The 25,534-nt window shown below is 42.7% G+C and overlaps 1 protein-coding gene across 2 annotated transcripts in view; it reads right to left on the minus strand.

Annotated features, from left to right (window-relative positions):
- The window catches only part of ARHGAP19 (Rho GTPase activating protein 19), a 56,129-nt gene that overhangs the window by 15,607 nt on the left and 14,988 nt on the right, over nt 1-25,534 (minus strand). For both annotated transcript variants that reach the window (XM_077258295.1, XM_077258296.1), the window contains exons 3-6: nt 12,270-12,350; nt 7,496-7,705; nt 4,452-4,678; nt 3,496-3,582 (exon numbers count right to left, since the gene is read on the minus strand). In XM_077258295.1, the coding sequence (XP_077114410.1) occupies nt 3,496-3,582; nt 4,452-4,678; nt 7,496-7,705; nt 12,270-12,350 (605 nt within the window). The remainder of the gene's footprint in view (nt 1-3,495; nt 3,583-4,451; nt 4,679-7,495; nt 7,706-12,269; nt 12,351-25,534) is intronic.

The raw sequence follows: 25,534 nt of genomic DNA on the forward strand, positions 1-25,534 counted from the left end.
CGTCGCTCTGTGCTTCCTGAGCGAGCGCGCATGGAAAATGGCTGCCGCCTCGTGTATGCCTCACCGCTCCCACAGGCCTTCCAGGATCTCCGCTCCTCTTCCAGCTCCGTAACACTCTCCGCAGCAGCCGCTCACCCTCCGGGGTCCAAGAGGGTCTCCAAACTGAGTAACCCACACTGGAAGGGGTTTAGGTGCCAGGATTTATTCAGGATAGCAGGAGCTCTCCCCGGGTGCATCCTCTCGCTCCTGTTACATAGCCACACCCCACATTAAGTATTTTTACACTGCCAATTATGCAAGTTATCCCACCTCCAAAGAATGGAGGTCTGTAATTTTAATCGTAGGTACAGTTCACCTGTGAGGGGCTTTATTGTTAGATTCTGTCTCTCACAGGTGAACTGTACCTATGATAAAAACTACAGACCTCTCCATTCTTTGTAGGTGGGAAAACTTGCAAAATTGGCAGTGTATCAAATACTTATTTTCTCGATTGTACGCAACACCGATCCAAGGGTTTCCCAATCCTTTTAGGATTATAAACAAACTGTTCCAGACTGAATTTGGGCAACTGATATGGTTACTGTTCCATAGCAGTAAATCGCTCTGCACAACCACACGGATGCTGTACTCTGTTTTGGCCACTAAAAGTGAAAGAGGGGGTGTCTTTTACCGTCACATCTGCGAGTGCGATCGATTGGCTGTCATGACACCCAGAGGCCTATTAAAGGCCACACAGTGTTTGACATATCTGTAGTTAATTGATGTGGGGGTTGGTGAGGAAGGAGTTTGAGGTACAAACTCAATTTGGGACATTAATAAGTCTCAATTGATGAAAATCGAAAGCAAACTCATTGAAAACAAAAACCCAAGTGCACAACGAAGAACAAAAAAAACAAAAGCGAACGCATACCATAGACTTTATAAAATAAAAATGGTGAAAAACACAAGACAAGAAAAATTACAAATGCAATAATGAAAACGGCCCATGTTTGTATAGGTGGCATGCCTAACAACATCCGTCATTCAGCCCAATTATGAGCGCTGCAGACAGACGAGTGCCGATCCTGGTATATCGGGTTCCCGCCTACACATAATTAAGGGCAACCTTCGCTTCTTTCTCATCTGACTAGCGCTGATCACTGACGCAAATGTCTCACGGTGCCCGAGAGCTGCAAACATCCATCTAGATAGCTAATGTATTAATAGACTATGGATGGAAAGTGACCACCTGGGAGTCACAGAAGTGCGCACAATTCAGAAATGATGAATGGTAAATGGGCCACACAGGGAAAGGTTAAAGAAAACACAAAAATGTGTCGCTATTCATTGCATCACTGCCAAGGAAATTTAGGAGACATGTATAATGTGCAAATATAACGGAGCATTAGGGCTGTGATGAAGCTTCCCCAGGATCCAGAATGGCCGACTAATACAGACGACAGGTCGCTGTCCAACTGTATGATCAGAAAATGCCCCATTACATGACCCCTTTATAATTGACGATTTTCTGGAGTTTTTTTTCTTTTCTTTTTTTCCAGTGCTTACATTTTTTCCCCCTTTCCTAAGAGCCACGACTTAAAAAAACAAACAAAAAAAAAAACACTATCAGAGCGGGCACGTGTTTGGAGTTATGAATTTCACCGTTTGTTTACGGCTAAATGGCAATAAAGAAAAAAAAAAAAAAAGTCTGACATACTTTTTTGGGGCTTTAATTTTACAGTGTTCATTGTGTGGTAAAAACGAGCTGGCAACATGTTTGCACAGGTCAGTGAAACTACACTGTTCGCAAATGTCAGTGGTTAAAAAATAAATAACTAAATAAAAAATATATATAGAATTGTAAATTTGTAAACAATAAATAAATAAGTTTGGTTTGTGTTGCCATTATCTGCGGCTCAAATATTTATCCATTGATGGACACATTTAGGGACTGCAGTTTCAATAACAAGCTCACGTTTTTATTGCTTCAATTTGGACTAAATACTACATTTTGATTTCTTAACGAGTTTCCCTTTTTATTTTAATTTTATTTTTTATTTTTATTTTTTTAAAGGGAGCTGAAAACTGCAATTCTGGTGTTTGGTAAACACCATAAAGAGAAGAAAAAATCCAATCAGGAGTGTACACTTGACATGACAATACCATACTTCTAATAATGTTTGGGGTATTTTTTTTTTATTTTTAACAATCTTTCTTAGGCCAGTCTCACACGTCCAGATAATTCCGGTACCAGAAAAAAACGGTACCGGAGTTATCCGTGTCCGTGAGCTCACGTTGGCCACCCGCTGTTCTGAAAATACTCACCTGCCTCCCTCGCAGTGTCCTGTCCTGGCCGCAGCTTCTCCTGTATGCGGTCACGTGGGGCCGCTCATTTACAATCATGAATAGTCGGCTCCGCCCCTATGGGAGGTGGAGCCGCATATTCATGACTGTAATCGGCGGCCCCACGTGACCGCATACAGTAGAAGGTGCGGCCAGGACAGGAAGCAGCGACAGCCAACGAGGGAGGCGGGTGAGTATTTTCAGAACAGCGGGGGGGCGCACAAGGGGTGGGGACATGGAGCTTTATTTTAAACACGAAATACCACTAAAAAAATGGATTATTCATATCTTCTTTACAGCAAACGCTGCTGCACAGAAGATATGAATCGCGGCTTCAGCACCATGTGGGGGGGACAGCGCTTACTGGAGCGCTGTCTCCTGCACGGCACACGGAGAACGTCCGTGTGCGGTACGTGTTTTACACGGACCTATTGACTTTAATGGGTCCGTGTAATACGTGCGCTCCCACGAACACTGACATGTCTCCGTGTTTGGCACACGGAGACACGGTCCGCAAAAAAATCAATGACATCTGCACAGATGCATTGATTTTAATGTGTCTTCGTGTGTCAGTGGCTCCGGTACGTGAGGAAACTGTCACCTCACGTACCGGAGCCACTGACGTGTGAAACCGGCCTTAGGCTATGTGCACACGTTCAGGATTTTTTGCGTTTTTTTCTCTGCCGTTTTCTGTGGAAAAAAAAGCTAAAAAAAAAGCAGCTTACATTAAGCATCCCATCATTTCAATGCATTCCACAATTCTTGTGCACATGCTGCTTTTTTCCGCGAAAAAAACGCATCGCGGTAAAAAACAGCATGTTCATTAATTTTGCCGCTATATTATTGCATTGGGAAGCTCTGGGGGAAAAAAAAAAAAGACGCGAAAAATCCGCAAAAAAAAAAAAAAGCCACGAGCAAAAAACACGGATTTTGTTGAGGAAAATTCTGCAGACATTCCTGAACGTGTGCACATAGCCTTAAAGACATTTTTAGGCACACCACAGAGGAGAGGCCATACTTACCAATACCTGGTCACAATTCCAATATGCAGGGCGCAGAGTAGTTGTTTCACAGAAGCAAAAAAAAAAATTGAATCTATGGACAGGCCAGTACTGATGGAGAGTAGGACGCCCTTACTTACATTTGGGTAAGGTGTATACAACGCACACTTACCTTAAAAAGTTTTTGCGAATGTTTAATCATGAAGGTGACTCCGTTGGTCAGCTTTATTATGTGTTCTTGTAAATCATTTGCAGTGACCTAAGATACAAATAGGAAACAAAGGATAAAATATTCAGAAAAATATAAAAATATTCTGACTTACAAAAACTTACATTAAAGAGAACGTAGGCTGTGCATTTTCTGATTGAGACATTGAAGATTTACAAAAATTTGCATGGCTCATGTGACAAATGGGTGTGGCTTAGCACAAAGACGCATGTCCTAAAGGGGATATCCGGGATATTGTGGAAAACAAATAATGTGCCTAAGCACCAACAAGCAGGTAGTTACTACCTACCTGTTGTGCCCGTGCAGGTTTTCCCTGGCACAGAGAGGTCACAGGCCGCTCCTGTCGGCGATTCAGCTGCCTATGCTGCTGTCACGTCAACAGAGCGGCGGCTTTTTTTCTGCCCTTATGTCAGACGTCATTCTGATTGACAGTCGGCTCCCCCAGTTAGGCAGCGGGAATCTGGCTGTCAATCATAAAGAAGTCGGAAGGCCCGCCCTGTCAACAGAGCAGAGAAGAATCTGCGACTGTCGAGGTGATGTCAGCAGAAGCAGCTAAATCACCAGTATGAGCGATCAGTGCTGGCGGAGAAGTGTGCCGGGCACAACAGGCAGGTATGTGGCAGCTGCCTATTAGTGTTTAGACAGATTTTAGGTCCCGGATATATCGAAAAAAGCTCAATTACCATCCAGTCAGATGCAAACCCAGGTGCTGCATATCACTGTGCTCCACGAAGGCACTAGGCAAAGCTGATTAACCGAGTAACGCATGCCCAATTATTGCAATGTGGGGACCCTCTTGAGGCGCAAATTACAAATGTTACCCTAAAAGTCAGTCTTACTATTCGATCATCCTGATTGAGATGAATTGGTGAAATATCCTCCTACCAGTCCGGACTTACATTCTTGGGCCATAAGATGTGTGGTGCAAACATCAGCGCCAGGTTGTGGGCGGACATCTTGTTGCGGTCCTGTTTTTTGGCCGTTTGGTACAGGAGATCCAATAGGAGTTTAAGGAGATTCCTGTTGGGGGATGGGAGAAGCAAAAACAAGAGTTGCAGGACCTCGATCTGCCGCTCCTTATCAGGTTTCCCCGTCCGGTTACCCTTATCATCAAGGAGCATTAGGTCTGCGAAGGAAAAAGAACCACAAGTTAAAGATGAAATCCTCAGTCTATTCTGTCCACCGGCTCCAGCCCACGCACAACGGGACGTGTTCTGCCCAGTTATTAAGTGACAGGAAACTGTAGGCAGTCAAGGTCGCAGAGCATCTCCCATACGTGATAGCTCCTGTCATCCACACTGACTCATTAGGTCACAGAGCTACAATCATTGGAATTCAGCACATGAATAGAGGGAAGCAAGCGAAAAAGGTTAATGAAGTGCAAAAACCTATGGGGTATTCCAGTATTTTTTATTTATTTTTTTTTTAAATCAAGATTGGTAAATACAGGAAAAGTTTAGTAAAAAGTTGGTTAGTTCTTAAAAAAGTTTCACAACCAGAATACCCTGTTTGAAGGGGGCCATAAACATACAGTTGTGCTCAAAAGGTTACATACCCTAGAAGAATTTGTGCTTTCTTGGCCTTTTTTCAGACAATATGAATGATGACACCAAACCTTTTTCTCCACTCATGGTTAGTGGTTGGGTGAAGCCATTTATTGTCAAACTACTGTGTTTTCTCTTTTTAAACCATAATGAGAATCCAAAACATTCATATGACCCTGATCAAAAGTTCACATACCCCATATCTTAATACCGTGTATTGCCCCCTCTAACATCAATGACAGCTTGAAGTCTTTTGTGGTAGTTGTGGATGAGGTTCTTTATTTTCTCAGATGGTAAAGCTGCCCACTCTTCTTGGCAGAAAGCCTCCTGTAAATTCCTGGGTTGTCTAGCATCTGTCTGTGCATCTTGAAACAGCCACACCACTAGTTTTCAGAGAGTTCTGTATTTCAGCTGATGTTATTTGTGGGTTTTTCTTTGCATCCCGAACAATTTTCCTGGCAGTTGTGGACGACATTTTTGCTGGTCTCCCTGACCGTGGCTTTGTTTTTACAGAGCCCCTGATTTTCCATTTGTTAATCACAGTTTGAACTCTGCTGACTGGTATTATCAATCCCTTGGATATCTTTTTGTATCTCTTTCCTGTTTTTTAAAGTTCAACTACCTTTTCCCGTAGATTCGTTGACAATCCTTTTGCTTTCCCCATGACTCTCAATCCAGAAACGTCAGTGGCTGGATGAAAGATGCAAGAGTCTGTCTGGATCCCAGAAAGTCACTCAGCTTTTATGCACACACACTGATTACAAGCAAACAGTTCACAGGTGAGGATGTTACCTTTAGCAGCCATTCCAACCCATTTGTGTCAACTTCTGTGCATGTTATCAGGCCAGAATCACCAGGGTATGTAAACTTTGATCAGGGTAATTTGGATGTTTTGGGTTGTCATTATGATTTAAAGAGAGAAAACACAGTAGTTTGACAATAAATGGCTTCACCCAACCACTAACCATATGTGGAGAAAAGGTTTTGGTGTTATTCATATTCTCAGAAAAAAGGCCAAGACAGCAAAAATTCTGCCGGGTATGTAAACTTGTGAGCACAAGTGTAACTACAGTCACAAGAACAACTAAGTGCACCCTCTTTGAATGTTATGTACCAGGACATAATTTCTGGCCCCCAGAAAGGTCTTAAAATTAGGCAAGTACAAAGTCAGATAAATAGCACAAAGCGTATATTTACTGCTTCCCTAGGAAATAATAAGTAGCAGCCATGTGATGCTAATCAAATGCCCATCATTAATAGATCATCAGCAAGTGTGACCGCCGCTCGAGCAGAAGTTTTGGTAGTTTGCAGGTCTGGAGTATTCAGGCATCTGATAATCACAATGTGAAGGAGGAAAGACATCAGTAATGACCTTAGAGAAGCATTGCTCTGTGCTCAATCTGTAAAGGATTATAGGTCAATTTCCAAACAATTTGGAGAAAATTTTTTAAAACATTCAAGTTCACAATCTTCCCAAGAGTGAACGTCCCAGCAAATTCACTCCAAGCTCAGACCATGCAAAAAAAAAAACCAAGAGCTACAACTCAGACTCCAAAGGCCTCAGATGGCATGTTAAAGGCTCGAGTTGATGGTAGTACAATTAGAAAAAGTGCGGGATTCCAGCGACATCGGTGCAACAAGGGAAAATCAATCAAATTGAATGGGCAGAGAAGCCTGTGACTAAACAGAAAATGAAGCACAACCCTATAACTAAATGAGCAGGTATGATCTATGTGATGTGCTTTTTGGACATCATTACAGCGCAGTTTTTAATGAAAGGGTCCCCCCCCCCCCCCCCCAAACGTGACCCATTACCTTTTTTTACTGATTTGCTTGTTTTAAATACATACATATTAAATACATTTCCAATGAACTCAATACTAAAGCCTTTTTAACAAAGCTCTGCGGTAATGGCTCTCCGTTATTCCTCTAGGAAATATATGCATAGACTGACATCGGGGTGTTCCCAGGTGGGCATGTGTCCCTAGGCAGTCTAACACTGAGCGATCAGTACCACACAGTAGGGAAACAACCTTTTTCACAATTTAAGTAGTAATTCCCAGCAGCTAATTTATTCATAAATTTCCAGGAGGAATAAGAAGAATGGCAGGACTTTGTTGTAAGAAAAGACGATCCGGAATGGATATGTAATGGAGAATAGGAGACAAGTAACTACTAAACCAGCCGGATGAGGATAGACGACAGCTCCCTTTGTTAAGAGACTCCCTCCATGGTTCTCTCTGCTCAGACGTCTCCTTTTATTACGTGAAACAACATTTTATTGCAATTTTCTACTAAAATATTTAAAAAAAATAAAAATAAAAAAAATAAAAAAATTTCCAGCCCACATTGTCAGTTCTCTCCACACTTGCCAGTCCTGTACTGACAGCTCAGCTTACCTGCGATCTTCAGATGAGCGTGGTAATGCCGGTGTGTCAGCAGGGGTTCAGGTAATTCACCCAGGAACATTTTTAGTAACGTGGCGACATCATTAGGGTGAAACGCTCCAGAATCCACATCAACGTCAACTCCACTATTGAGAGAGTCTTTAAGAATCTGCAGACGATTACTGTTCCCAGGGATACGAAACAACCCTTCAGTGCGGAGATCTGAGGAGGCAGACGTTAACGAGAAGAAGCTCAAAGAAAATGCTGTACTGAGAAAAGGAGTCAACAAGCGGAGCGAGGCTTCACTCAGACGGCCGGGATGTGGCCCAAAGCCCCTGTGGCACTGCGGGCCTTATGGGCAGAATCATTAGAATCATAGGATTATAAGAAGGAAAGAAGAGAACGCAAAAATGTAACTAATGCAAAGGGAAGTGCAAGCTATAACGATGGGAGACCTTGTTTTCTCCTCCATGTCCCATTTGTTACAATAGTGGAAAAGCGAGATAAAGAGGTCAAGAGACAAGATAGGGAGCAAAGAACAGGTTCAGAATAAGCAAGAGGGAATGTGCCAGAAGGAAATTAACTATTATTCAAAAAAAAATATGTTTCTACCTTTCTAGGCTGAATACTACTCACATTTCATGTCCACTACAGAAGATTTTTTTTTTAGCAGAATTATATAGAATTAAAATAACACCTCTATATACAGTAGACAACACAGGATCCACCATTCACAATAGGTGATGTCACAGCTCACCTCCTCCTCCTGTACAATGACTGATAACACCTCTATATCCAGTAGATAACACAGGATCCACCATTCACAATAGGTGATGTCACAGCTCACCTCCTCCTCCTGTACAATGACTGATAACTCCTCTATATACAGTAGATAACACAGGATCCACCATTCACAATAGGTGATGTCACAGCTCACCTCCTCCTCCTGTACAATGACTGATAACACCTCTATATCCAGTAGATAACACAGGATCCACCATTCACAATAGGTGATGTCACAGCTCACCTCCTCCTCCTGTACAATGACTGATAACACCTCTATACAGTAGATAACACAGGATCCACCATTCACAATAGGCAAGATCACAGCTCACCTCTTCCTGTACTGTGACCTGATAACAGAATGCAAAATGCATACAAATTTGACACCCACTGATAAACACAGCTGATTCAGGAGCAGCATGTATCAGACAGTGACTACATGATATCAGCCAGGCATGTTCAACTCTAAAATGCTGCGGTGTTTCAGAGAATAAAAAAAACACAATAGTTTAATAGCCGCTGGGGACCGCGCCGCACAGGAACTACCGTATTTTCTGGTGTATAAGACGACTGGGCGTATAAGACGACCCCCAACTTTTCCATATAAAATATACAGCAGGCATATCCCAAATTCCATAAGACGGGGGTCATCTTATACGCCCAGTCATCTTATACGGCGTGTGGTTCCCAGGGTCTGAAGGAGAGGAGACTCCTTCAGGCCCTGGGATCCATAGTCATGTAAAAAATAAAGAATAAAAATAAAAAATATGGATATACTCACCCCTCCGAGAAGCCTGGCTGTCACCGCTGCAAGCGTCTGCCTCCATTCCTAAGAATTGCAGAGCGTGAAGGACCTTCGATGACATCACTGTCTTGTGATTGGTCCGTGACCGGTCACCTGACCGCGACGTCATCGAAGGTCTCTCGCTCTGCAATTCTTAGAAACGGAGGCAGACGCTTGCAGCGGTGACAGCCAGGCTTCTCGGAGGGGTGAGTATATCCATATTTTTTATTTTTATTCTTTATTTTTTACATGAATACGGATCCCAGGGCCTGAAGGAGAGTTTCCTCTCCTTCAGACCCTGGGAACCATCCAGGATCGCTCCCTGCACACGCCGTACCCGGCGTATAAGACGACCCCCGACTTTTGGGACAATTTTTAGGGGTTAAAAAGTCATCTTGTACGCCGGAAAATACGGTAGTCGTATAGGCAGGTTCCTGGGAGCTTTTTCCCCGCCTACTGCTCTGAATTGACAGGTTAATCCCTACATGTGCCTATAGTCACTGGTAGCGGGCGGGAAGAAGCCACCGGGGACTCGCCTGCCCGATCGGTCTCCCGTGCAGCACTGTCTCGGTGGCTATTAAACTACATTTTTCCTGTGAAACACCACAGCGTTTCAGAGTAGAAAGAAAGGGAAAAGGGAAAAAAAAAAAAAAAAAAAAAAAGGCGCCGGGAAAGGTCAGAGAGGCCCGGCGCCTGCGCACTGCAGTACTTTGCTCTGACCTCAACAGGGCAGACAAAGTACACCTGCGCCGGAGCCGCAGCGTGAAGAGAAGAAGAGGACGTCATCGTATGAAGATGGGAGGCCCCGGCCCGGACCGCGACCCCCATCGGACCAGACCGCACCAGGACCGCCCCTGGGTGAGTATAATCTAACCTCTTTTTCTCATCTTTCAGGATACATTGGGGGCTTATCTACAGCATTACAGAATGCAGTAGATAAGCCCCTGATGCCGGTGGGCTTAGCTCACCTTCGATTTTGGGGGTGACAGATTCCCTTTAAAAACAAAAACCTTAAAGTATGTACAGATATATTGTATGTCGTAATGAAAACCATGTTTGGAGGCCAAAAGACACTGCATATCACCCCCAAAACACCACACTATCAGTGAAGGTTGAAGGTAGGAACATCATGGTGTGAGGCTGTTTTTCAGCATACGGCGCTGGCAAACTTTATATAACTGAAGGAAGGATGAATGGACAAATGTACTGAGACATTCTCGATAAAAATCTTCTGCCATCTCCCAGGATGATGTAGATGAAATGAGGGTGGAAATTTCAGCAACACAATGATCCCAAACACACAGCCAAGGAAACTTTTGGTTTCAGATAAAGAAAAATCTGCTAGAATGGCCGAGCCGATTAACGGACCTGAATTCAATAGAAAATGTATGCAAGGAAATAAAGCTCAGAGTTCATAGAAGAGGCCCACAGGACCTTCAGGATGTGAATAGTGTTTGTGTGGAAGAATGGGCTACAATTACACCTGAGCAATGCCTGCGACTAGTTTCTCCACCAACTAGGCGTCTTGACGCTTCATCACCAAAAAAAGCATTAAATTTCAGCAACATGTTCAATACTTTTTCTCTGTTATTTCTCATTATTACACATATCTTAGTTTATGGACATCGATGGTTTGATTTCTTTGCCTGTGTGGATTGGATGGGTTGTTACAGACATCTGGTGAGAATTTCGTGTCAATAGCACCTTTAGAAAATTGGTGACGTGTTCAATACTTATTTCGCCGGCTGCACTGGCTTCAAACCTCTCAAAGGGGAGTCTGTCCTGTGTGAGGTGGAAGGGAGGGTTAGGTTCAGAACCATCTCATTTAGGTAATGAGGAGTCCACCGAAGGGATCAGGAATACCATCTGCGCGGCGTCCAAAATGCTGCGTTCTACATTACGAGCATAGTGATGTGATTTATAGAAACCCCACACTCACTGTGCTTCTATTGATACCTGCGAAAACTCCCCCGCGGTGCGGGATTACAAGCCACAGCACGTTCATTTCGGCAGTGGAGACACTAGTCTCCGCTGCGTAGTTTCCCCCACGGCCAGTCACTAGGCACATTAAATCCGCATCATTCACTAAGAACATTTAGCTGCGATTAGAATGCTAGAGGCAGCGAAGAAAAAAACTCTGCTATTCCTGATCGTGGGCACGTAGCCTAAGGGTATGTGCACATCACTTGCGTCAGACTATGCCGAAATATTCATTACTGGGTTACTGCTTAACCCTATCCGAACACGGCCTTATGGAGGTGTGTAAATGGAAGGGAAAAAAGGGACAAACTCAAAGAAAAGTACCATCTAGCCAAAGTATTACATTCACATTTATCTTAGATGATGCATAAAAGCAAAAAGTAAATAAATGTGTATAAATGTAGAAAGCTGCAAAAGAACAAAACAGCAATAATCCCCAACTTTTTCTTGGTGGACATGGCTGAAGTGGTGACGGCAGGTCTACAGCATGTGACCGCTGCAGCCAATCATGTGCTGAATATAAACCATCAAGAGAACCATTCATAGTCGGTACCAGATAGCCCAATCATCAAGTAGATTGGCTAAACAGCCCAAAATAGGACCCTCCTCTATGCAGCCAAAATATTATTCAAATGGATCTTAGATGATACATAAAAACAAAAACAAAATAAATGTGTTTAGTGGAGGAAGCTACAAAAGAATAAAACAGCAATAATCCCCAGCTTTCTGCAGCTTCCTCTAGGTGGACATGGCTGAAGTGGTGATGGCAGGTCTGCAGCTTGTGACCGCTGCAGCCAATCATGTGCTGTATCAATGCAGCAATGCCACAAAAGGATAGCAGTGAAAAAGCTGCAATTAATGCTGTCAAATGTCAGGGATAGAGGGGGAGCAAGAAGAAGAAGGAAAAAAAAAACCAAACAAACAAAAAACAAACAAACAGTAATTGGGACCTTGTGTGCCCCCAGTAAAGTGACGCATTTCAGTCCCTACGTGGGTTTTTCTTCAGAGTCACGATGTCCAGAATCGGTATTAGTTTTAGTAAGCATTGCCTGGACATAGCGGACCCCAGCAATGTTATACAGCGAGGATCACGGCTACACACCTTGCAAAGTAAATGGTATTTCAGAGTTATTGCTGACAACAAAAATAATATATATATAAAAAAAAAGCTCTTAATGTGGTAAACAACAACAAAAACAGAAAATGTCTGCGGATACAAAGAAAGTTCAGGGCACTTACTTTTGTGCAGATATTCTATGAGCTGATAAATTTGTGCGATGCCTTCTTCTGTCAATGGCGCTCCAAAAATGATGCCTTTCTCTGGAGAAAAAGAAAGAAGCGGATTACTTTTGGCTGCACTTACTCTAAACATGAAAGGTGGTCGAGAGCCGCCATCGCTTTTATGTGCAGCAGCCGCAGATACAGCAAGCCAAGGATTACACTAGAAGAAGCATTCCTGGAGAAAGCGGCATTTCACATTAGGCTATTCTGTCCTGTGTGGGTGAAAATAAGGCGCACAGGAGGCATCATCCTGTACGGAAATGTTCTTACCCAACGCACGTCTGCACCGAGCAAAGGGAAAGGTTACAAGTCAACTACCGGGTGACCCATCCAGATATTACCCCAAGCCTTGTGTCACTGTCTAAACACGATTTGCAATTCTGTTTTTATTTCAATAATTGTGATCTCTTAATGCTGCAAATTCAACAAATGTTGTTCTTTACAGCCTATAAAATGTTTGGAAACTCTGTGGTGCAGAAGAATTTGGAACAGGACATTGAGTTTTTTTTTTTTTTCTCAGTTTTGAAAAATAAACCGGTCATAATTGGGAGGTTTGTCCGATAAAATGACATTTATCCTCTAATGGTTGATGATTTGAACATTATAAAGGACTCATCTGCATTGATCATTTACGAAAATCAGAGAAAAATAGCATTAACTTATATATTGGTTTTGAACATTAGTTTTTTTTTTACAGTACTTATTGGTTCAACAAGAGGACTTGGACCTGAAATCCTTCTATCACATGGATTATGCACTGCAGTGCGTCTGTAGTACAGGGCATCAGCTCCACTAGACTTTGACAGACCGTTAGGAATCAGGCCCAGTACCCTGCAGGATCGGATTACTTGAGGGATGACAGGAAAGCCTTTGTCGCCCCCCTGCAACAAGCAATGCTCTGGAATTGCTGTCGGGCTGATGACGGACAGTAAATCTGCAATGCTGACGTACCGTTCCATCATTTTACGGGAAGGGGTTAATGAATGTGGTGCACTTTACTCTGATGGATTCTGCATCAGGACCGGCTTACAAAAACCCAAGTGTAGATTAAATCTGCCACGAAGTGTTTAGAAAAATTAACACTTCGTACTATAAAATAAATCATATATACCGCTACAGTAACAGTGTAGCCTCACACCATTAGCTCGAGGTCGCAAGGATGTCATGAGCGTCATTAAAATATTTTTAATTTAACACATGCCTGCACAGGTAAATGTGAATACTATTATATACTTTTATAATATATACACACTTTTTTTTTTTGGGTGCAGAGTAGAGAATGAATCATGACGCATTTTCCTGTGCAGGCATGTGTTAAATTAATATTATTCTGCGCTCATGACATCCTTACGACCTCAAGACAATGTGAGGTTAGACTGTTACTGTAGCGAAAAAAAAAAAAAAATTATATATATATATATATATATATATATATATATATATATATATATATATATATATACACATATATACATACACACACACATACATATACACACACACCGTATATATTTTCTGTACATTTTGTGACACCCACACTCCTCAAATGTTATTCAGCCCTAAGCTGAACAGTAGCTTTCCTTTGGAAACATTCTACATGATCCATCAACTAAACAAAAGGAATTACTGCAACTGCGGAGGGGTCAGTGAAACCTCATCTTAGAAGGGACAAGGGTCGGCAGGTCAGGCCATTATACACACTGAGGGTCACACATGTAGCTGTTTACTATTTATTACTGCTCCACCGATATAATGAGGCAGTAGTGGGCGAGAGACTAGTATCCAGCAGGTGTTCTACAAGGAGTGGGGGGCTTTTTTTCAGCTACTACTTTAAAGATGCGAATGCAAAAATCCATCAAAACAATATCTGTTACAAATTTACACACACGAAGAAAAATTATTAAAAAAAAACAAAAAAAAAAAAAAACACCCACAATGCAGTAATATTGTGGGTTATAGACAATTGGTGGAGAAAGGTTGAACCTGATGGACAGAAGGTCTTGCCATCTCATCTGAGAGCGCCATGATATAGGGGCAGAGACACAGATTGCAGCGCTGGGCTGCGGAGTCGGAAAAAAAATGATCTAACTCCTAAAATATATAAATTGGGTTCAGTGCATGATGTGCTGTAAATGTTTTCAGAATAATTTGTGAAAGTTATAAAATGTTCTATAAAGGTTTGTTCCATTCCTGACCTAAGGATCTCGGCTTTTAGTGGAGAGGAGTCTGTGCTGCACTTTATGTACATGATCAGTAGTGTCCGATGCTGTGCAGTCAGGGAAACTGAGGAGTCGGAGTCGGGCTTACCGACTCCACAGCCCTGGTTACCTATTAATGGTTGTTTACTCCATCTCCGGGTCATTTCAGTTTTTGCATTTCTGTTTTTTGCTCCCCTTCTTCCCAGAGCCATAACTTTTTATTTTTATTTTTCCCATCAACATGGCCATGTGATGGCTTGTTATTCGTGGGACGACTTTTGAACCACACCATTTACTTTACAATATAATGTACTGGAAATTGGGGGCAAAAAAAAATTCCAAGTGCGGTGAAATTGCAAAAAAAAAAAATATATATATATTTTTTTTTTTTTTACCATGTTCACCAAATGCTGAAAATACCATGCCATTATGATTCTCCAGGTCACTAGGAGTTCGTAAACACCAAACATGTCTAAGTTATTTTTTATGTGGTGAAAAAGAAATCCAGAGTTTGTTAAAAAAAATAAAAATAATAATTTGCATCATTTTAGGAGACCTGTACCATTTCAATTGTTTAGGATCTGGGGCTGGGCGAGGGCTTATTTTTTGTGCGCCAAGCTGACGTTTTTATTGATACCATTTTGGTGTAGATATGATGTTTTGATCGCCCGTTATTGCATTTAGGCTGTGGAAAAAAAAAAAAAAAAATGTAATTCTAGTGTTTAGATTCTTTTTTTCATGTTATGCCGTTTACCGATTGGTTTAAGTATTCTTATATATTGATTGGGTGATTCTGAACGCGGCGGTACCAAAAGTGTGGGTTTTTTAACCCTTTAATTTTCAATGGGGAGAAGGGGGGGGGGGGGGGGGGGGTGATTAGAACTTTTTAGGTTTTTTCATTTTAGTATATCCAGTTAAAGATATGATGACAAACTGAGTGGTTATTGTGTGTACAAAATCGTGGAAAGTGAGAAACACAGAATAATTCACATGCCTTGAGCAGGTGGTAAATCTAAATTTAACCCCTTAGTGACAGAGCCAATTTAGTACTTAATGACCGAGCCAATTTTTTACAATTCTGACCACTGTCACTTTATGAGGTTATAACTCTGGAACGCTTTATCGGATCCCGCTGATTCTGAGTTTGTTTTTTCGTGACATATTGTACTTCAAGTTAGTGGTAACATTTCTTCGATATTACTTGCGATTATTTATGAAAAAAATGGAAATATGGCGAAAATTTTTAAAATTTTGCAATTTTCAAACTTTGTATTTTTATGCCCTTAAAATCAGAGAGATATGTCATGAAAAATAGTTAATAAATAACATTTCCCACATGTCCACTTTACATCAGCACAATTTTGGAAACAAAATTTTTTTTTGTTAGGGAGTTATAAGGGTTAAAAGTTGACCAGCAATTTCTCATTTTTACAACACCATGTTTTTTTTAGGGACCACATCACCTTTGAAGTCATTTTGAGGGGTCTATATGATAGAAAATAACCAAGTGTGACAACATTCTAAAAACTGCACCCCTCAAGCTGCTCAAAACCACATTCAAGAAGTTTATTAACCCTTTACGTACTTCACAGGAACTGAAACAATGTGGAAGAAAAAAATGAACATTTAATTTTTTTTTGCAAACATTTTACTTCAGAACCATTTTTTTTAATTTTCACAAGTGTAAAAACAGAAATTTAACCACAAATTTTGTTGTGCAATTTCTCCTGAGTACGCCGATACCCCATATGTGGAGGTAAACCACTGTTTGGGCGCACCGCAGAGCTTGGAAGTGAAGGAGCACTGTTTGACTGTTTCAATGCAGAATTGGCTGGAATTGAGATCGGACGCCATGTCACGTTTGGAGAGCCCCTGATGTGCCTAAACAGTGGAAACCCCCCACAAATGACACCATTTTGGAAACTAGACCCCTTAAGGAACTTATCTAGATGTGTGGTGAGCACTTTAAACCCCCAGGTGCTTCACAGAAGTTTATAGCGTAGAGCCGTGAAAATAAAAAACAAACAAAAAAAACGCATTTTTTCTACAAAAATGATCTTTTTGCCTCCAAATTTTTATTTTACCAAGGGTAACAGGAGAAAATGGACCCCAGAAGTTGTTGTACAATTTGTCCTGAGTACGCCGACACCCCATATGTGGGGGTAAACCACTGTTTGGGCACACGGCAGAGCTCGGAAGAGAAGGAGCGCCATTTTGGAATTCAGACTTTGATAGAATTGTCTGTGGGTGTTATGTTGCGTTTGCAGAGCCCCTGATGTACCTAAACAGTAGAAACCCCCCACAAGTGACCAAATTTTGGAAACTAGACCCCCTAAGGAACTTATCTAGATATGTGGTGAGAACTTTGAATGCTTAAGTGCTTCACAGAAGTTTATAATGCAGAGTAGTGAAAATAAAAAAATATTTTTTTTCCCACAAAAAAGATTTTTAGCCCCCAAGTTTTTATTTTCACAAGGGTAACAGGAGAAATTGGACCCCAAAAGTTGTTGTCCAATTTATCCCGAGTACGCTGATGCCCCATATGTGGGGGTAAACCACTGTTTGGGCACACGGCAGAGCTCAGAAGGGAGGGAGCACCATTTGACTTTTTTAGCGCAAAATTGTCTGTCGTGTTTGGAGAACCCCTGATGTACCTAAACAGTGGAAACCCCCCAATTCTAACTCCAACACACCCCTAACACTAATCTCAACCCGATCCATAATCCTAATCACAACCCTAACGATAATCACAACCCTAACCCCAAAACAGCCCTAATCTCAACTCTAACCATAACCCTAATCAAAACCCTAAATCCAACACACCCCTAACCCTAATCTCAACCCTAACCTCAAACCTAACCCTAATCCCAATACACCCCTAACCCTAATCCCAACCCTAACCTTAATCCCAACCCTAATCCCAAACGTAACCCTAATCCCAACCGTAACCCTAATACCAACCCTAATCTAAACCCTAACCCTAATCCCAACTCTATCCCTAACTTTAGCCCCAACCCTAGCCCTAACCCTAACTTTAGCCCCAATCCTAACCCTAAATTTAACCCTAACCCTAGCCCTAACTTTAGCCCCAACCCTAACCCTAAGGCTACTTTCACACTAGCGTCGTACTCGGCCCATCGCAGTGTGTCGGGCCGACGTACCGACGCTAGCGTTGTAAGCGCCGCACAACGGGTGCAGAGGATGCTGTTTTTTCAACGCATCCGCTGCCAATTGTGAGGTGCGGGGAGGCGGGGGCAGAGTTCCGGCCGCGCATGCGCGGTCGGAAATGGCGGACAAGTCGCACAAAAAAAGTTACATGTAGCGTTTTTTGTGCCGACGGTCCGCCAAAGCACGACGCATCCGTCGCACGACGGATGCAACGTGTGGCAATCCGTCGCAATGTGTCGCTAATGCAAGTCAATGGAGAAAAAAAAACGCATCCTGCAAGCACTTTTGCAGGATGCGTTTTTTCTCCAACGACACATTGCGACGGAAGCCAAAAAACGCTAGTGTGAAAGTAGCCTAACCCTAACCCTAACCCTAAATTTAGCCCCAACCTTAGCCCTAATTTTAGCCCCAACTCGTCTCTCCTGCCGGCAGATGGCAGCAGATGGCGGGCGCACTGCGCATGCGCCTGCAATTTTCTTTGCAGAGGAAGAAGCCGGCCGGCAAGAGGAGACGCAGGAGGACCCGGGGACACCGGGTGAGTATGATAGGGTCCCCGAATCCCCCTATTTCTCTGTCCTCTGATGTGCGATCACATCAGAGGACAGAGAATTACAGATCGCTTTTTTTTTTTTTGCGGTCGCCGGTAAACAGTTAATTACCGGCGATCGCAAAACAGGGGTCGGTAAAAACCGACCCCGATCATGTTCTTTGGGGTCTCGGCTACCCCCGGCAGCCGAGACCCCAAAGATCTTCCGGGTGCCGGGCGCACTGCGCCCGCCATTTTTTCCCAGAAAAAAGATGGCGGCGCCCATCGGGAGACACGAGGAGCACCGGGGGAGATAGGCGAGTATTGGGGGGCTATTGGGGGCCATCGGGGACACTTTCTCTGTCCTCCGATGTGCGATCACATCGGAGGACAGAGAAATTAAATGGCAAATCGCGTTTGTTTGTTTTTTTGTTGCGACCGCCGGTAAACGGTTAATTACCGGCGATCGCAACTCGTGGGTCGGTAAAAACCCCCCGAATCATGTTCTCTGGGGTCTCGGCTACCCTCGGCAACCGAGACCCCAGAGAAAATCCGACTCGGGGGGGGGGGGCGCTATTCACTTTTTCCACAGCGCCGTTAATTAACGGCGCTGTGGTTTAAGTACCCTTAGCGGCCGCCGTTAAAAGGCGTATCGGCGGTCGTTAAGGGGTTAATGTCAGCATATTTTACATGGTGAATCCTTATGCCACAAGGAACAAATTTGAGGGGTAAGACTTACCAATTTGCAAAGTTAATTTTTCCTTGGCACCCTAATCACTTGCCATGAGCGCTGACCGCTGGGCCCTCATAGCTATCCGGCTATGACAACCACACGGGTCTCCTGCAGACCCCGAGCTGTCACGCCAACCCATTTAACATGGTAACAGCTGTGGGTGGATCGCGATTACACCCGCGCGGCTGAGAAGCACAGGTTAGCTGATGAAATCAGCTGACATGTACCAGAAAAGATGTGGGCTCAGACCTGACATACGCCGTACATCAGAGCATAAGACAAGGGAAAAAACAATAGGCCTATTAATGGGTATACATACAGTAAGTGTTGAATATAACCTATATTGTGAATAGTGTAACCCAACCGACCGGACTGTATTAGGTTAAGGGGACAGTCGGTGTAAATACATAAAGAAAAAAAAAAAAAAAAAGAAAGAGAAAGAATCAACCAATAAAGTCCCAGTACAAAAGATGGGATGGTGATAAGAAATACTTTATTGAAATCAGGTTATAAACAGGGGTGACAGAACAGTGATAAAAGCCTCACCCTCTGATGAAGGTGTAAGCCGAAAGGCACACAGGGGTGGACACCACTCGGATGAAGGAGCTCCTCTACCTGTGTAAGTCTGCTGTCATTATTTTACTACCCCATGGCTTTCACTATTAGGTGACTTATATTAGGTCCATTACAACATGAGCACTGTCTCACAAATATTTATTTTAATACCATAATAATAACATATGGACCTCTTTTATGTCGTTTAATAAACACTGACTTACGGCACTTGCACTTTAGTCATCTCTATAGAATTTACATATTGTTTTGATTTATGCACTTTGCTGCACTTATCTCTATGATGACCATAACTTTATTGTGCTAGCCCTACTGGTGCTTCCAGAAAGGCTTTACTATCTCGGGTGCGCGTCCCTGTTTTTTTATATGCATTTTTACAGATGGCTTTTATCATTGTTCTGTCACCCCTGTTATTACCTGATTTCAATAAAGTATTTCTTGTTATCACCATCTTTTATACTGGGACTTTTTTGGTCGGTTCTTTCTCTCTCTATTCTATACACCGTACATGTACAGCGCATATCGTGAAGGCATTAAAAAGGGTTGTCTAGGATTATTATAGCGCCATTTATTCCATGGCGCTTTACATGTGAGGAGGGGTATACATAATAAAAACAAGTACAATAATCTTAAACAATACAAGTCACAACTCGTACAGGATGAGAGAGGACCCTGCCCGCGAGGGCTCACAATCTACAAGGGATGGGTGAGAATACAGTAGGTGAGGATAGAGCTGGTCATGCAGCGGTTTGGTCGATCGGTGGTTACTGCAGGTTGTAGGCTTGTCGGAAGCAGTAACTCTTCAGGTTCTTTTTGAAGGTTTCGATGGTAGGCGAGAGTCTTATATGTTGTGGTAGAGGGTTCCAGAGTAGGGGGAATGCACGAGAGAAATCTTGTATATGATTGTGGGAAGAGGAGATTAGAGGGGAGTAGAGAAGGAGATCTTGTGAGGATCGGAGGTTGCGTGCAGGAAAGTACCGGGAGATGAGGTCACAGATGTATGGAGGAGACAGGTTGTGGATGGCTTTGTACGTCATGGTTAGGGTTTTGTACTGGAGTCTCTGGGCAATGGTGAGCCAGTGGAGGGATTGACAGAGGGGAGAGGCCGGGGAATAGCGGGGGGACAGGTGGGTTAGTCGGGCAGCAGAGTTTAGAATAGATTGGAGGGGTGCGAGAGTGTTAGAGGGGAGGCCACAGAGCAGGAGGTTGCAGTAGTCAAGTCGAGAGATGATGAGGGCATGGACTAGGGTTTTTGCAGATTCTTGGTTTAGGAATGTACAGATTGACACCAAAGTCTCTAAATAATGCCAGACTTCCATATTGAGTGCACTGATCTGAAGAAACGCCATCACATTTAAACCACAAAAAGCAGAAAAAGGAGTCATAGCTCAAAAAACAATTGGCAAACTAACTTCATTGGATTATAAAATACAAATTGAGGTTTTCAGACTTATCACTGGTGAAACAGTAATAACGGGCTGAGCAATGCCATTTCGCAGTACATCATTTGTAAACTCCTACATGTCATTATAATTTCATAGAACTTATTTTTTTAATACATACAATAAATTTGTAACTTATGTATATATGTAAAATGGAGTGTTTAAAAGACAATCTACCTGCCTCATAAATTAGTGTATTTGCTTTTTTACTCCATAAGGTAGGTAGGTAGGTAGGTATATATATATATATATATATATATATATATATATATATATATATATATATATATATATATATATATATATATATATATATATTTATTTTTTACATGTGGATTAACTATAATCAAATGTCATTCAGAGAGTTCACATCCCATAAAGCACAGAGCACTTATAAATTATGTCAGCTTATTATTTACATCTATGATCTAATATCATGACTATTATAACCATCAGGTATATAATGAATCACATGATACCAAGTGGTTGCTCCTAGGATAATCTACAACCACACAACATATTCTCTTTACAATAGCACCCACAAATATGAATCAATCGTATAGGTGCAACTTTGTATCAATGTAAAGTAATGAAAAGTATATCAGAACAAGTAATTACCCAGAGCAAAGTCCACCACAATATCTCACTACCCAACGCACATTTTGAGTCACTTGCTTCCTCTGGGGGCGACCAAAGTCTGCAGCTATTGTCTACAGATAGAACAGAGCAGAGTTATGCACCATTACAAACACTTTCAGATCTCATCTCACAGCAGTCAGTGTGAGGGGGTGAAATCAGAAAGCACTGCGAGATGAAATCTGGAAGTGTTTATACTGATGCATAACTATGCAGCCAAACACTTTCAGATCTTATCTCACATTGCCATCAGCTCTCACCCTCCCCCACACCGACTGCTGTGAGATGAGGTCCGGAAAGGTTTGTAATGATAACTTGGCTCTGCTGTATTTCTACACCTGGTCAGGAGAGGAGGCCATGTTCTTCCCTGCATGATGGCTCCTGCTTATAATTGGCCACCTTCATGTAGTGGGGTAGTACAAGAGATGAAAAATTAAAACCCCTTCAGCCACTATATCATAATGTGGCTTGTTCAGAATGTAAAAACTAAATAAGAAAAAAAAAAAAAAGAAGAGGTCCTCTTTAACTCATTCTGTAGTCAAAGATGTGCAGGGAAAAAGCCTGTAAAAGCTAAACACTGACATTGTTATTTAAGGCCAGAAAATGAAAACAGCGGGCACCGCCAAATTAAATTTAAGTAATACCACCAGGGTGCTACAGTTGTACCCAAAAGCAGTAAATGTATAAAAGGAAAAAAAAAAAAAAGAAGGTGGTACAAAAATAGTGCACTCAACCAGTAGCAATATAGAAAATAGCTTTATTGATAACAAGAGAAAAGGCACATACATAATAAGAACATTTAAAAACACTTTAAACAAATACAAGGATTCAAAGTACCATATAGCAGCCAACATATAGTCTATCAAGATAGAAATGCTACCTGATAATGCTTTATAATTAAACGGATGAAGACATACTATACCATAATTAAACCACCCATAGGCCGTTATTATATAGTTATGATTATCCAGGAGTAAAGCATAGACTAAATATAGTGTAAATCAGCAGGATCATAGATTATGTACAAAATAATGATGGACTCTGAATCCCGATTACATGCAATGCCAATATAACAAGTGTCACCCAGAGGTTATGGTGATATAGTTAGAAGAATAAAAAGATAATATACACTCACCAAATCTTCAATGTAAGGCAGCATGAATGATCCCCACCTGTATAACATTCATAACTATATAGCAACGGCTTATGGGTGGTTTAATTATGGTATAGTACGCCTTCATCCGTTACTTAATTGTAAAGCATTATCAGGTAGCATTTCTATCTTGATAGACTATATTTTGGCTGCTAAATGGTACTTTGAATCCTTGTATTTGTTTTAAGTGTTCTTATTATGTATGTGCACTTTCTCGTGTTATCAATTAAGCTATTTTCTATATTGCTACCGGTTGAGTGCACTATTTTTGTTATTGAAGCCCAGTAACGAAATTATTAGCCCATAATACATGCATTTCAGGGGGAAAAAAAATAAAAAATCCTCAAAAGGTGTCCGCATTCTTTACAGGGAGAGAATGTAAGTCCCCAAAAATAAGGCTTCCACAATTTACACAAGTTGTGCATCTCAAATCCAGTACCATTGTGACAGTGAGGGATACAGCAGATCTCCGCCATTCAGTCCAGACTTAAAGGGAACCTATCACCAGGTTTCGCCTATATAAGATACGGCCACCGCCTTTCAGGGCTTATACACATCATTCTATAATTCTGTAGATAAGCCCCCGATCCGACCTGAAAGCTAAGAAAAATAAGTTATTATACTCACCTGCGGGGCGGTCCGGTCCGATGGGTGTCGTAGGTCCTGGTCCGGCGCCTCCCATCTTCTTGTGATCGCTCCCCGGCATTGGGCTCCTGCGCAGGCGTACGTTATCTGCCCTGTTGAGGGCAAAGTACTGCAGTGTGAAGGCGCTGGGCCTCTCTGACCTTTGCTGGTGCCTGCGCACTGCAGTACTTTGCTCTGCCCTCAACAGGTCAGATAAGTAGGCCTGAGCCGGAGCAGGAAGACAAGAAGAGGACATCATCACATGAAGATGGGCGACGCCGGACCCGGACACCCATCGGACCGGGACCGCCCCTGGGTGAGTATAATCTAACCTGTTTTTCTCATCTTTCAGGTTACATCGGGGGCCTTATCTACAGCATTACAGAATGCTGTATATAAGCCCCTGCCGGTGGCCTTAGCTCATATATGATTTTTGGGGTGACAGACTCCCTTTCAGATCATAAACAAGAAATCTATGCAGAGTTGGAGACAGCAGGAACGAGAGCCAGAACACGTTGTAATGGTGGAAAAATGATATGTTAATTTTGCCCTTTACATCATTTACTCTACGGATGAGACAATCCTACGCTGTAACAGAATCTCCAGTGAATGGAAGTCGTGTTTGATTAAATCCTGCACGGATGCGAAATAGGCATTTCCCTACATGGGAGCAATTTCTGTGCGTGCCTTTAACTCGAGAGTGTGGTGTATTAATGTAGCTCCAATTAATTTAACATTTTGTAATATAAGAAGCCATTCTTTGTCACAGCAGTGAAACCTGAGTGTAAACGGATTGTTATATACTTCTAGGGTTTCTATAATAACTGGAGCGAAATACGAGACGCATTTACCGTAATATAAAAGGACAGGAAAAAAATAAAAAAAATAATTATAGCCTGCGGCTCGTAGCGCACAATAGCAGGAGCCACTTCACCGCCGATATACAAGAGGACCGGTCTGGCGATACTGAGCATGTGTGACCACCGACACTGGGCACAAGGTGGACGGGGAGAGAATCAAAATAACAGCAGGGGCGCCATAACAAAACATGGATCAGGGGTCCGCAGAGTGAAGCTGGGCATACACTTTAGATACTTGCACATGTATATTGATCGGACAAGGGGAAAAGCTTATATCCACTGAAAAAAGGAGCAGACAGATTTTCAAGATCTGTCTTTTCCTCTAGATTTGGTCTGGAAGAAAACGAGGGACAGCCCCATACACTGTCAGCACAATGTGATTAATGAATGTATGAACTCCACTATTGCTGTAAAAGTCAAAAAACATAAGGAGAGTGAAAGCAGTGCTGATTGGCCTCAGGGATCACGTGACAATGTCACATGAGCCCAAAAGAGCCAGTACTGACACTGGAGATGAGTGTTATTGTTGTACTGGCAGGGAAATAGGGATTGAGAAGAGGGGTTTTCAGAGTAGTGCACAACCCCTTTAATGCTAAAGGGGTGCGGGCCCTATTTCATTTTTGCAGTACACATTAGGTATTTGGCAGGACCCTGTAAAGGCAGCAATTCATCAACTATGTATGTCTCCTGGTGAAGGATGTACATCTATGTCCTCCATTGGATACATTGAGGAAGGTCAGAAGCTGGACACTCTCCACACGACAGGTGCCAGCTGCCCAATTCACACATCACCTGCCTCTAATGGTGTGTTACTACACTCTGGGTACTTTAAAGAAGTTGTCTGATCCAAAATAAAAAGTCTGCAGTCACTCTGTGCGCTGGCACTCATGGGCAGAACCAACTAGTGGGCACAGCCTCGCTCCACCTGTACTGAGCGTGGCTGCGCCCACTGGACGGCCATGTCACCAGAAGGGGCACAGCCTCGCTCAACCTGTACCGAACATAGCTGCGCTCACTGGACGGCTGTGTCACTAGACGGGGCACAACCTCGCTCCACCTGTACCAAGCATAGCTGCGCCCACTGGACGGCTGTGTCACTAGACGGGGCACAACCTCGCTCCACCTGTACCAAGCATAGCTGCGCTCACTGAACGGCCATGTCACTAGACGGGGCACAACCTCGCTCCACCTGTACCAAGCAGAGCTGCGCTCACTGGACGGCTGTGTCACTAGACGGGGCACAACCTCGCTCCACCTGTACCAAGCATAGCTGCGCTCACTGAACGGCCATGTCACTAGACGGGGCACAA

This window comes from Ranitomeya variabilis, chromosome 4, assembly GCF_051348905.1.
Source record: "Ranitomeya variabilis isolate aRanVar5 chromosome 4, aRanVar5.hap1, whole genome shotgun sequence".
In the NCBI taxonomy this organism is placed as follows: domain Eukaryota; kingdom Metazoa; phylum Chordata; class Amphibia; order Anura; family Dendrobatidae; genus Ranitomeya; species Ranitomeya variabilis.